At 38.2% G+C, this 15,063-nt stretch overlaps 1 protein-coding gene across 1 annotated transcript; it reads left to right on the forward strand.

The window, feature by feature from the left end:
- The first annotated feature begins 282 nt into the window (after positions 1 to 282).
- LOC149185261 (cyclin-U2-1-like) lies at positions 283 to 2,466 on the forward strand. The gene is made up of 2 exons (XM_089419067.1): positions 283 to 1,124; positions 1,551 to 2,466. Exons 1-2 carry the CDS (start codon positions 706 to 708, stop codon positions 1,855 to 1,857), a joined length of 726 nt encoding a protein of 241 aa, XP_089275193.1. The 5' UTR covers positions 283 to 705; the 3' UTR covers positions 1,858 to 2,466.
- The last annotated feature ends 12,597 nt before the right edge of the window (positions 2,467 to 15,063 follow it).

A 15,063-nucleotide genomic window follows, 5' to 3' on the forward strand; every position in this document is an offset into this window, starting at 1 on the left:
ATTCATAAATTCGCCAAAAATTATATCGTCCCAGTTCCTATGGAAAATACAAAAACGTCTGCTCCAAATTTATGTGTGCACTTTCATTAATAAGTCGTGTGGAATACCAGCTGTTGTTGGGTGAGCAGCAGCTTTGAAGTACGAAATGGACCTCCGTGGACGGAACGATTAGGGGTTTTACTTTACATTAACAGCTGCTTCCTTCTCCCTTTCCTTCCTTCTAATCTGCTTGCCCCAATTGGAATCATCCAACACTCTCATTTTTTTGTTTTTCTCCCGCATTCGCCAATCACGGGTTTCGTAGCCGTGGTCCTCCAGCTTGCAGCTTTTAGCTCCATATTTTAAGCCCTTCAAATCTTGGAAACTGGAATCAACTGATTTTATTAGCACCCATTCACGCGCACATTGGGTCGCCATTGAAGCCCCGGTACGGTTTGTCGGTGATGGTGTCAAATTTAGCAGAACAGTGAGATGTTTGGCCCAGGGATTCGCTAAATAGTTGTCCTGACACCTGCGTTGGGAAAGGGAAGACCCCACTCTTCATTATCTCTCCAATTACCCATTACGCTTCTTAGCTACCTATAAATACTCCTTCCACATCTTCCCTTCCTCTCACCATAATTGGCTTCCTCGTTCATCAGATACAACCCTTGCTTAGGGTATAGTGTTTTTTTGCATCGATTGAAAGTTGTGAAAAAAATCCAAATGGCTTTAGATATGATAGAAACCTATTCAGAGTCAGACCTGTCTTCTGTCTGTTCATCTGATCTATACCGTTCAGAGGGTGAAGATGGGTCAAGTCCCCTGATTCTTTCTGTACTAGCTTCTTTGCTTGAAAGAATAGTGGCCAGAAATGAGAGGCTGCTATTTTCTTCAGGGATTAGGATATTCTCAAGAGAAGACCTCTGTGTTTTCTCTGCGTGTCAAATCCCTGACATGAGCATACAGAGGTACTTGGAAAGAATCTTCAAATATGCACACTGCAGCCCTTCTGTGTTCGTTGTAGCCTATGCTTATATAGATCGCCTTATGCTCAACCATCCTGGGTTTCGCTTAACATCACTTAATGTGCACAGGCTTCTCATCACCAGTGTCATGGTTGCTACTAAGTTTCTTGATGACTTGTAAGTGTTCTCATTAAATAAGATGGTTTTGAATCCTTTACTAAACAAGTAACTATGCATTACGAGTGTTTCGAAATTCAATAGTATAGGTAGTCATTATTAGGGTTTTTGGATATGAATTGTATTGAAGTTTCAGAAATATTCAACTATTCTAATAGACACTCCATCCATCATCCTCTTATTATATCGGATAAATTGATCTATTTAAAATATTTAACAGAATAGATGTTTGTGATAAGGAAAATAGTTTTGAGAAAGATGGTGAAGTATTTGATCTTTAAAAATTAATTTTACTTCATGTTGATAACATAGAGACAGCATTGAGGAAAATGTGAACTAAGCTATGGAAACCTTTTTGCACAAATTACATTGTTAACTTTTTCTTAACTGGTTTTTGAGTTACCTACTTTTATGCCATGAATGCAGACATTACAGGAATGCATACTATGCAAAAGTGGGAGGCTTAACAACTGATGAAATCAATAGTCTAGAGATTGAATTTCTCTTCATGCAGCGATTCCGATTGCAGGTGACAGTTAGTGTTTTCCAGAGCTACTGCTCACATCTTGAAAGAGAGATTGCTATGGGTGGAGGGTTCCAAATAGAGAGAACACTCCTCTGCTTATCAAGATCTCCATCCACAAGAGGCAATATCCAGGAAGTCAAATCATGTAGGCAAGATAAGTCCAAGAAGCAGAGAGTGGCCACCACTTATAGCTATGCTGGATGCTGAACTTGATTTTCATAGCTATATAATTGTTTAAAGCCCAATGAAACAAAACAATTTTTTTCTGATTCAGCTTCCATTGCCTTTGTATATAAGATAAGAGGGCCTAGTTTAGATTGTATTATAAGATGAGAAGGCTCTGACAACGGATAATTAGCATTCAGATGAATTCAGACAATGTACCTGTAAACAGAGTATCTGTGATAACCAGGTAATCCTCCTCAAGAAGCCAAGCATTATTAGAGGCTGGAGGCTTAACGTCACGACCATCAATCCACAGAAAAATTGGGAGGTAATCAGAACTCCCTCTTGAACTAATCAAGGATTTCACCCTCCAAGGATCGACCATCATTGACCAAGAAGCACATGGTTTTCCTAGAGCATGATCACATCTGGAGAATTTGTCTGTACAAGAAACTTGAGGGCTTCTAATTTTGGGGTACCCCTAACCCCTAACATTGAAAGAAAGGAAAATCATGGAGTACCCTTTACTCAGGCACTCCCAGGCATCGAAGGGTCTCCAAAATTGTAGCCTGTTTGCCACTTCTCACTTCGTTTTGAGCTTGCTACTAGGCAAGTGATATATGGGATTAGAGCACTTTTATTTTTAATGTGAAAACATTCAACCAAACGCTGCTTCAACAAAAACACATTATATGACATTCAGAGAATGTTAGAAATAGAAATTGTAATGGAGGACGAGGTAGTTAATTACAAAGTGCAACGTGCAGGTTTAATAATAAATTATTGAGTATACAGATTAACAATTGAGTTTTAAAAACAAAAATTTGCCACGATGGTCTTAGCCCAACAAGACATGAGCTTGTCATGCCTACACATAAAAAATATCAAGAAGTCCATAATTTGCACTGGATAGAGAAAAGGAGGAGATCGAGCAGATATAGTAAAACCATAAGAAGGTACAACTTCCAAATTGACTGTTTATGTTCACAATATGTATGATGTGTGAAGTGTTTATACTTAGTCTGATTGTACTTGTAATTAAATACAGAAAGTTTGAAAAGTTAATTAACAAAATTAAGATACTAAGTTTGTTAAATACCTAATTTATTTTAGGAATATTTTGATATTTAAGGAATATGAGTGAAGTTAAATTAATTTTCCAAAAGTGGCTGGAATCCGGGTAAAATTTTTTCAAAAGTCTTGTAAAGGCAGTGTTTGAATCGTGTTTTTAATGGTGGAAATGTATTCAGCACCATAAAAAACGTCTAAGACACCTAAAATTTTGAAGTTTAACACCTATAACTTGGATTTACAAAAATTCTTGCTCGGTTTTCTCTAAATATAACTTAAATTTCCATAACTTTCAGAGCAACTCAGTACTACCACTTTAATTTGTTTCCCAACCAAATTTTGTGTGCTTAAGTTTCCCAAATCTTTCTTTCCACCGACCTCTCTTAGTTTATCATTTTCTATTTGACACTGCCATCACCGACACGACACTGACATGGGTCTGTGAGCAATATATATTTTTTAATAGAATTTGAGTATTACATATATATTTTTTTAACTGATTTTGACTCTCCCAGAGGTTAGCTATGCATTTTTCTGAACTCAGTTTTCTCTCCTCTCCTATGTTGCCTCCAGCTTTCTCCCGGTTGTCTTCGTTGGTTTCTTCTTTGCGTTTTTCCGTTAAGAACTCTGACAGGAGGGAGATAAGTGAAGTGATTCTTTAAAATTGTCTAGTAAAAGAGTGTTTTTTATCGGTTATCTGATGGCGTTTTTTCTCTTAACACAAGGATAACCACTCCGTGTTTCATCCTAGATCACATTGCTAAAAAAAAGCCCATCCTCAAATAATTGTGTTAGTGAGGCTTCACATTTATTAAATTTTAATATTAGTATTATAATTTTTTATTTCAATTTTAATATTATTATTATAATTTTTTATTTTAATTTGATAAAATAATTTTTTTGTTTTTTATTATTAACTTGGGAGATTTTAAATTAAATATCTTAAATATTATTTAACAATATACTCTATCACTAATTATTTCACTGATTTTTAAAAATAATTCAAAAAAATAAAATTGACTTTTAGAAGCAAAAAAATTGGAACTTAAATATTATTAAAATTAATTCTAATTATAATAATTTCAATTTAAAAAAAAAAAATCCAAATTTAAATATTATTAAATTAAATTTCAATTATTTTGGTTTCAATTTCATAATATAATGGAGAAATTTTATAACTATTAGAGGATAATATAACAAAAGGGGAAGGAAATATAATTTTTTAAATTATTTCCTTTTATGTAATTGTATATCTATATTATTTTATTAAATGTATTATTATTATAATTCTATTTTTTTATTAAATATATTATTTTTATATTATTATAATTTTGTGTTTTTTAATTTAATAAAAACAATATTTTTATTTTTTCCAAGAGGAAAAAAAAAGAAACATAATTTTTATTTATGCAAATAAAAATTACATATTATAGAAACATATGAGTGTGTATGCATTAATGATATCCATAAAGTATATAGAGCAAAAAAGTATATAGTCCTAGATCATATAACAACATTAATCCCCATTAAACAAAATCATCTAAAGCTCACCAACAAGTGAATGTATTAAAAAATACGAGAAAGAGCCAATATAGTCCGTATGTAACTAGATAGTAGTAGTACCAGAAACAACAAAGTGCAAAAATAAAAATATAAAGAGGAGGACCACAATCTCTTGAGTTCAAAACATGAAAGTTGTCTGAATGTTGGATCACAGTAGTAACTGTAAGTAGATGTGGATACTCTGTTCTCATGGAATTTTGATATCCGCCAATAATCGTGATCCAAAGAAAGATCCTCTTTTGAGAGGCCATCCGCATATTGGTTTAGTTCCCTGTAAATATGATGACAAGAGAAAAATGAGAACATATTTTTCAACCTCAAAACCTCATCTAGAATAGGAGTTAGTCGATAGTTTCTGCAAGATTGTGAACCATTTATCCAATTGACCACAAGTTTTGAATCACCATATACTTGTAGATGAGAAACACCTTGTTCTAAGGTGAAAGCAAGTAGATTCTGACAAGCAAGAAGTTCAGCGTAATTGTTTGAACCGACACCCAATCACACAAAGGCATGCAAATATGAAGTGTTTGAGAGGAAAAGGTTAAAACCGCCCCCACTCTTGTCACCTGAATCAACCAAAGCATCGTCAAAAAATGCCCACAATTTTTTCATGTCAGGGTGCACATCATTAATAACATGAACCCTTCGAGAGTCTTTCTCTTGTGGAAAGTGGCTAAATATGGCCAATGCTTTAGCTTGTATAGACTTTGGAGAAGAAACATGATCTTAAAATATGGCTTGGTTCTGGGAAATCCAAATGCCCCAGTGGGAAGAGCTTTAAAAGTGCCAGAGGATGCATGCAATAGCTAGTGAAGCAGCCATGCAGATTCAGTAGAAGGGCCCTACTAGGGACCGATTTGTGCCTCCATAGAGCTACATTGATCCCCAATTTGCCGAGTGAAAGAACAATTTAGAAAAAGGTGATAAATAAATTCTCCATCGGCTTGACAAAGAGCACACCAACCAAGACTAACAAAGTAATGCCTTTGAAGAACTTCCCACGTCGGGATCTTCCTGTTCATAATAGACCACATAAGAATCATTGCCTTTAAGGGGGGGGGGGGTGGGGCGGGGGGCGGGAGGGATTTTGATTTTCACACAAGTTTCCACCACGATTGTGAAAGTGTAACCAACTTTTGGTGTATATATCCACTTTTTGCACTGGCCCAAACAAGTTCATCACCCTTGTTTGTGATACGAACATGACTAGCCTTTAAAGCATTGATATAAATATTCCATTGTTCAATGAAGTGCATAGGAATGCCCAGATCGACCATTGATCTCCACGCTTGACACCATATGGTACTTGGGTTCACAATCCGTGCGATTTTTGAAATCCCATGATCGCAAAGAAAATAAATTAAAGGGGTTGGGAGGATATGATCATGATGAGATCTCGATCATGGGTCAAGACCTAGACAAACCCGAAGACCTGATCCGATCCGCCACATAAGATCACCGCGAATAGTTTCAAAAGCATTCAATAAATCTCTCTTGATTACAAAGATATTTTGACGAGTGTTATCTGATCGTCACACCCAATCCTCCACCATAAGGGGTGATATATATTTGTCAATAACAACCATGGTCCAAAACTCTAAGTAGTGAGAAGATGTGAGCCACATTTAGTTGCTAGAGCATGAGAAAAATGGAAAATCTTCTTTATACACATTGGCTTTGTTATTTTGTCCCACCCCAACAAGGGGAGAGTGGTCTCATAATTGGAACCATACCATAACATTTTATAAAAAACCCTATTTGTATGCTCTAAAACTCCTTTAGGGATCCAAGTCAGTGAAAACTAATAAACAAGAAACAAATACTATTTTTATTATTATTAAAAGATTATTTATACATAATCATCTTTCAAAAACCTAAAATATAATTGTAAAAAGTTTATAGTTTATATGTTATTATTAGAAAGATAAACATCATGTCTATTTATAATATATTGATTTAAAATAAAGTATGGAAATCAATATTTTATAATCTATTCAAAATAAAGATTGATATCTAACTGAAATGGGTTGGAAAAAAGAAAATCAATGAAGAAAAATAACAAAAAAATATGATTAATTATATAAAACTCGGTAATAAAGAAGATAATAGAAAAGCTAGACAAATGGTACTAAAAAGGATTTCATAAACAAAAACCACTAACCCAATGATTATATACAAAGAACGACCCAACAATTATATATAGAGAATAATATCATTTCTTAGAGAAAATATCTATTCACAATTCATATAATTTGTCAATTCAATATATATTCTGAAGTCTATATCTATTTTGCAAATAAAGAAAAATAAAAGCAGAAATACATGTGATACTACATTGTGTTAAAATGGAAGAAACAATAGAATATATTCTCGAACTGTGCAGCTCACGGGTGAGGAGCTTCTCCTGGAGATTGCCTTTGGAAAAACGCTCTACAATTGATCATTATTCATCAAGAATATATAAGTTTACATGAGAATAGGAGAGTTATAACTAACACCTAGAAAGTAGGAACTAATTCCTAAACTAGGACACATGCACAACTAATGAACATACTCTCTCCAATAATACACATTCTCTATTAATTCCAACACCCCCCCTTAATGGAGAAAGGGTTCACTAGTACTCCTAACATCTCCCTAAACATTTCAAATTTAATCCTCCCAATGGGCTTGGTAAAAATATATGCAGCATTATCACAAGTATTACAATATTCAATATAAATTTATTTTGACTAAACCTTCTCTCTAACAAAGTGAAACTGTGTATCAATATGCTTTGTGTTTTTGTGAAACACGGGATTGTTTGCAAGTTTGATTGAGCTTTGGTTTTCACATTTGATAATTGTACCAATTTTTTGTTCTTCTCCGGCATCGTGGAGAAGTCTCCTCAACCAAACTGACTCACACATTGTTGCACACATTGCTGGATACTTTGCTTCTACTGAAGACAAGGATACAATATTCTTCTTCTTGCTGCATGAAATGATCTTGGACCCAATGCTGAAAGCATAACTTGTTATGGATCGTCTATCATCCAGATTTCCAGCCCAATCTAAATATGGAAAACCTGTCAATCGAACATCAAACAAATCAGTATATTTAATTCCAAAGTCTAAGGTTCCTTGAAGATACCTTAAGACACCTTTTGTTGCCACCCAATGACTCTCAAGAGGTTTTGACACGAACGGACTCAAAATGTTCACTGCAAAAGCTAAGTCTGGTCTAGTTGTGGTCAAATAAATCAGACTCCCACCTAGCTACCTATCCAGTGTTTCATCCACCTCCTTAGAACCATCATCATTATGAAGTTTGACATTCTGTTGTAAAGGCACTGAGGCAGCTTTGCATTGATTCATTTTGAACTTTTTCAATAAGCTCTCGAGATACTTTCCTTGAGACAGAAAAGTCTAGCCAGAATCCCTCAAGACTTCAAGACCCAAACAATAGTGTAACCCTCTAAGGTCTTTCATCTCAAAAACCTGTGACATTTGCATTTTGATTTCTTTAATGAGCTCATCATCATTTCCTGTAATAATAAGATCATCTACATATAAAGAAATCAAAACAATTCGCCCCTTTTCATCAAACACAGTATACAGATTTGGGTCGTTCTTGCTCCTCTTATAACTATGCTGTAAGAAAAATGAGTCGATTTTTTCATACCATGACCTGGGTGCCTATTTTAAACCATATAATGCCTTTTTTAATTTGCAGATTAAATGCTCTTGTCCTTGATTGATAAAACCTTCAGGTTGTTTTAAATAAACCTCTTCTTTCAATTCTCCATTTAAAAATGCAAACTTCACATCTAGTTGGTGTAGACTCCAATGATGTTTTGTAGCTAAAGCTATCATCATTCTAATAATATTTAGCTTAACTATTGGAGCAAAGGTTTCATCATAATCAATTCCTTCTCTTTGTGAGTAACCTTTATGATCTAGGCGGATATTGGTGGCCACCCGCCTATTCCACTTGGACCCCCACCATTGTTTCTTTCAGTTTCTTAGTTTCCTTATTTGTAGCACAATTTATTATTTTTGGCAGTTTTTCGGGTCCTGAACTTCCAGAGTCGTTTTGAGGCCCTAAACAACGTTTTTTTGGGAAAACTGGGACCAACATGGCTAGTAGACCGATGTATCATTCAAAAGTTGTATTCCTCGAATATATATTTCTAACGAGGTGTTGTGCACATCAAACAAAGATTGCATGCCAAAGTTATGACCCCGGGAAGTTGATGTACCGATTTACCCAACCGGGGCCCATAGTTTGGCGCTTCATCTCCTAGGGTTATGTTTTTGGATGTTTAGGGTTTTCCATTGTTTCTCAATAATAAATAGGCCTTTGAGCCTCATTTTAACACAGTTCAGAGGCATGTAGCCACCACATCTCTTCTCATAGATAAGCTACCGTCGACCGAACTAGTCTTATTTCCTTTATGTTTGTAAGCACATTTCAGTATTTGATATTAATGAAATGAAGTGTTATTTCTACTACATCTTTGTATTTATGGTTATATCTGTAATTTGTTACGTTCTTGTTTAAATACGGATCAATGGTATCAGAGCGGTCTGCTCTTTCTTTGTTTTTCTTTGCATGTCCTCAACAAGGTCGGGATATAAGGAGTTAGGGCGCAATCTAGTTGAACCTTTGCAAGATCAACCTCGCAAACCCTGATGGTTGCCCATGGGGGAAGAAAATAAAGACGAGGAGGCAGGAGATCCTATCAAAATATTGCTCGAGGAGGCCCTTGAGAAACAAAGAAACGTGATGATAGGTAACTTTTTCCAGATCCTTCAATGGTTGCCCACCGACGGTGCATCCACATCCAGTGGCCACTCTGGAGGCTCCACTCCTTTTAAGGTACAAGTAAACTTTGACATTCCCATATTTGAGGGCCAAATAGTCGTAGATGCCGTAGATAAATGGTTAAATCTTCTATAATGATATTGTTTTGTTCATGATTAGATTACTTTTGATCTTCTCAAAGCCGCCCTCCACGTCAAGGACTGGTGGGAAACCTACTGTGAGCAGAAGGATGAAAGTACGACCTCACTGTTTTCAGCCGCACCCACTTAAAACTCATTCTGGGATGCCACCAAGGAGTAGTACTACCTTGTCGTGGGCTATAAGGATAAATAGATAAAGTGAACAACGCTACGGCAGGGAAGGGACCAAGATGTGCCAGAGTTTACCAATGTTTTTCATACCCTTTATACGAAGTTGGGTATCAAGGATTCTGAGAAACATTTGGTACTCAAATACTACGACTGCCTACATAGGTACATCCAGGATGAGATGGAGCTCCTGGACATCTCCTCACTCGACACGGCATACCAATACGCCATCAAGATCGAGCAGATGTTTAAACAGAAGAAGCGAGACTTTGGATCCGAAAATCTGAAACAAGGGAAAGGTGCCTCCAAACCATAGAACAAATGACAAAGCCAAGGTGGGGCGGCCCGAGACAAGCTGCCAAAGCCGCAAGCAAAGAACAACATCGCAAAGCCGAAGAAGGACATGGGAAAGTCGTGTGAGTTCCATAAGAGCTCCACTCACAACACAAGTGGGTGTTGGGCTAAGCAGACACTGGTGGTCGAGCTGAAAACTTTGGAATCAGATGCATGTTCCAACTCTGAGTTTAAAACCGACAAGGGGAATGACAAAGGGAAGCAGATTATCGATGCGGAGCCCAACGCCACAGTTTCCACCACAAAGATCCAGAAGGAGGAACCCAAAGATCCAGAGGAGGAGGAGTACCTCTTCCACTCCCAGATGTGGGTAAAGGGTTCCCCACTATAGTTCATTGTCAACAATAGGAGCCAAAAGAACCTCATTTTGGTAGAGGTCGTGAAGCGGTTGGGCTTACCAACCACAACACACCCACACCCGTACACCATCAGGTGGCTTCACCAAGGAAGGTATCTTCGTGTGAGCCAACAGTGTCGCCTTCCATACAACATCAAGCACTTCCACGATGAAGTATTATGTGATGTTTCTCCCCTTGATGTTTATGATGTATTATTAGGCGAACCATACTTGTGGAAGCAACTTTGGGAAATAAGTTGTACAAGATACCAGAGGTAGCACTGCCTACCGTCATCTCTTTGGTTACTACAAAACAATGCAGTAAGCTCATCTCCAAAACTGGGAAATTTGTTTTTCTTGATGATACGCCCTCAAGGAAAGAAGAAGACGGTAGCCACAATCTCCAGATAGGGCCCCTCAGCACGACAACAATAGATGGAAAAGGTCATGGAGGAGTACGAGGACATATTCATCTCTCACGCAGGGGTGCCTCTGCACTGTCAGGTAAAGCACTCCATTGATATGACCCCAGGTGCACTATTTCCCAATGGACCAATCTATCGATGCTCCGTTCTGGAGAATGACGAAATCAAGAGGCAGATTCAGGAGCTGATGCAGAAAGGTCACATCCTGCTGAGTTCACTTCCCTATGGGAGCCCGATTGTCTTGGTACAAAAGAAGAATGGGACTTGGAGACTCTGTATTGACTATCGGGTGCTGAACAAGATCATTGTTTAGAATAGGAACCCGATCCCATGGATTGATGACCTTCTGGACCAACTCAAGGGGACAAAATATTTCAGAAAGATTGACTTGAAGTCCGGATATCACCAGGTACTAATCGAACCCTCCAATGTGTGGAACACTGCCTTCAAAGCCAAGGAGGGCCTTTTCGAATGGTTGGTTATGCCTTTCGGTTTGACGAATGCTCCTGCAACCTTCATGAGGCTGATGGATGACATCTTGCGCCCATTCACCAACTCATTTGTGTGCCAATTTGTAGAAATGCACTTTTGGCATGACCTAAGTTTAATATCTGGGATACATTATTGATGAACGGGGGGTGCATGTGGATCCAACCAATATCCAAGTCATTTGGGATTGGCCAGCCCCAACCACTCTGATAGAGCTCCGCAACTTTCTGGGTCTTGCCAATTTCTACCATAGGTTCGTGTTGGGATTCTCTCATATCACTTGGCCCTTGAGTCAAGTCACCAAGGGAGGAGCGAAAGCAAAATTCTTTTGGTCTGAATCTCAACATAAGGCATTCGTAGAGTTGAAACATCGCCTCTGCTCTGCACCAGTGCTCACATTACTAGACTTTCAACAACCATTTGATATCGAGACAGATGCCTCTGACTATGCTATTGGGGTAGTCCTTACTCAACAGGGGAATCCAGTGGCATATCATAGTGAGACACTTTCAGACACAGTCTAGAAGTATCCCACTTATGAAAAAGAGATATATTCCATTATGCAGTCCTACTGACAATGGAATCATTACATTTTGAGGAAGGAAACAATCATCCACACAGACAACTGGCCCCTGCAGTTCATACAGACATAAGGGAAGTTACAAAATGATCGCTATCAGAAGTGGTCCACATGCCTACAAGAATTCCATTTGAATATCAAGTATAAGAAGGGCAACACCAATAATGTTGCAGACTGCCTGAGCTGACCACTGATCATATCGTTAACCACTGTGCTCAACTCTTGTGGGCACGAGACTTCTAATTTTCCAGTTCTCACAAAAGCGACCCAGTATTCGGCCACACATACCAGACGCTCTTGAAGGATCAACAAGTTCCAGATTTTCACCTCCAGGATGCCCTGTTATGCCACATGGGACACCTTTGTGTTCCTTCAAGCGAGCGTGCCAAGATGATTTGGGAAGTGCACTACAGTCAGGCCGCTGGGCATTTCGAGGTTGAGAAAATGGTGGAAGTATTGCATAAGTATTTCTATTGGCCGAATCTTCGCCGGGATGTCAGGAAGTACATCAGATCCTGCACTTCCTACATCATTGCCAAACTAACCATCAAGAAGCAAGGCCTTTATACTCCGCTGCCCACCCTTGGTCGACCTTGGGAATCCATCTCCATGGATTACATGTCGGTCCTTCCTTCTACAAATCATGGCAACGACTGTGTTTTTGTGGTCGTTGACAGATTCTCAAAGATCGCCATTATGGAGGCCTACAAGAAGAATATCATAACAGCCACTACTAAACTCTTCTTTGAACGAGTGTGGGTACACTTTGGGATCCCACAGTATATCATCTCAGATCATGACAACAGTTTCCTCAGTGAATTTTGGTTCAGTCTCTGGTCAATGTTGGACACCAAGCTCACTAAGTCCACAAATTTCCATCCCCAAACTGATGGCCATACAGAGGTTGTCAATAGGATGATCATACACATTATGCGCATGTACAACTCAAAGCATCCACACACATGGGATGAGAGCCTCCCCTATGTCTAGCATAGCTATAATCGGGCTCTCCACAACTCGACTAGCCACAACCCTTTTCAGGTGGGCTTGAGATTCCAACCACTATGTCCCATTGATGTGGCCATACCATTTGTAGCTACTTAGGCAGATTCGGATCATGTCCAGTCCAATGTCGATAAGGCAAACAACTTCATTGAGCACATCCAACATATCCGCTAGCAAGTCCATGACATTATAGAGAAATCAAATGCCAAGTACAAGCAGCAACATGATCAACATCGGGTGCCACACAAGTTTCAGGTGGGTGACATAGTTTGGTTGCATTTGCAGAAGGAACACCTTACCAGAGCCTATTGAAAACTCAGACCACTCCGATATGGTCCTTACACCATTACCAAGGATGTGGGAGACAATGCATTTGAGCTCATCATTCCCCCATTTCTTGGCCTGCACCCAATGTTCAATGTGAACCGCCTTCGACCATACTTCCCACCATTGCTAGACACATCAAACATTGCAGAAAAATTCACACCTACAGAGTTAAATCCATATTGCATGGAACAAGCCACAACTGATCGAATCATGGAAACGCAGATCAAGAACACCCAACAACAAAGGATACAACTATATCAAGTTTTCAAAGCAGGTCAACTCCTTCACTAGGGCAAGTGGCTCACCAGGGACCAAGTTCAGCGAAAGTTTCCTCATCTCATGGAGGAACTCAACGCAATGGAGGCCATTTCTTCCTAAGGGGTAAGGAATGATCCAGGTGGATATTAGTGGCCACCCACCTATTCCACTTGGACCCCCACCATTGTTTCTTTCAGTTTCCTTATTTGTAGCACAATTTACTATTTTTTGGCAGTTTTTTGGGTCCTGAACTTCCGGAGCCGTTTTGAGGCCCTAAACGATGTTTTTTGGGAAAACTAGGATAGATATTTCTAACGAGGTGTTAAGCACATCAAATGAAGATCGTATCCCAAAGTTATGACCCCAGGAAGTTGATGTACCAATTTACCCAAACGGGGCCCATAGTTTGGCACTTCATCTCCTATGGTTAGGTTTTTGGATGTTTAGGGTTTCCCATTGTTTTTCAATAATAAATAGGCCTTTGAACCTCATTGTAACACAGTTCAGAGACATGTAGCCGCCACATCTCTTCTCTGAGATAAGTTACCATCGCCCGAGCCAGTCTTATTTCCATTCTGTTTGTAAGCATATTTCAGTATTTGATATTAATGAAATGAAGTGTTATTTCTACTGCATCTTTGTATTTATGGTTATATCTGTAATTTGTTGCGTTCCTATTTAAATCCGGATCACTTTAGATACTAGCCTAGCTTTGTATTCATTTACACTACCATAACATTTAAATTTAGGTTTATATAACCACTTGCAACCTATAGATTCTTTCCCTTTTGATAATTCAACTAAATCCCAGGTTTTGTTTTTAAGTATTGACTCATATTCCTCTTCCATGGCTACCCTCCATTCATCATATTGACTTGCTTCTTTATAATTTGAGGGTTCAACAACATTTAACATACTAGTTATAAGAGCATGATCCCTATATCTTGCTGGCAATTGAGTTTGCCTACCTGATCTCCTTAGTGGTGGACTTGCCTCAAATCTATGTTGCTCATTCCTTGGTGGACTTGACTTGCTAAATGTACCTGCATCACTTGATTCTTCCATTTGATGCTACTATTGTTGTTGTTGCTCAACATTTAAAATACTAGTTATAAGAGCATGATCCCTATATCTTGCTGGCAATTGAGTTTTCCTACCTGATCTCCTTAGTGGTGGACTTGCCTCAAATCTATGTTGCTCATTCCTTGGTGGACTTGACTTGCTAAATGTACCTACATCACTTGATTCTTCCTTTTGCTATTGCTGTTGCTGCTCATGGTTGTCCCTTGTTTCATCACTTCCATCATCCGCCAGCAAAGGCATGTGCCACTCTTCATTGCCTTTATCATCAACCTGCTCATGGAATACTACATCTCTACTCGCAAACACTTTATGAGTAGAGGGATTAAACAATTTATAAGCTTTAATGTCTGTACAGTACCCAACAAATATGCATTTAATGGCCTTTGAATCTAATTTCTTCCTATCCTCTTTTGGAATATGAGCAAAAGCTTTCGAGCCAAAAACCCTTAAATGATTAACTGCAGGCTTAAAACCTAATAAAGCTTTGAATGGAGTCTTAAAATCAAGACTTTTTGTTGGACACCTATTCTCTAAATACATTGCAATATTTATTTCTTCTGCCCTTTACCTTTTAACATGTTTCATGCACACTCCACAAGGGTTCGATTCTTCCTCTTTGCAACCCCGTTTTGTTGAGGA

This window comes from Pinus tabuliformis, chromosome 3_2 (genome assembly GCF_031772625.1).
Source record: "Pinus tabuliformis cultivar Carrire ecotype Pingquan chromosome 3_2, CPIR1, whole genome shotgun sequence".
In the NCBI taxonomy this organism is placed as follows: Eukaryota; Viridiplantae; Streptophyta; class Pinopsida; order Pinales; family Pinaceae; genus Pinus; species Pinus tabuliformis.

Bases quoted from the DNA above. Each gene is read 5' to 3' on its own strand.
- LOC149185261 (XM_089419067.1), top strand. From the start codon at position 706: ATGGCTTTAGATATGATAGAAACCTATTCAGAGTCAGACCTGTCTTCT. The intron at 1,125-1,550 runs GTAAGTGTTCTC...CCATGAATGCAG, and splicing joins ACTAAGTTTCTTGATGACTT to ACATTACAGGAATGCATACT.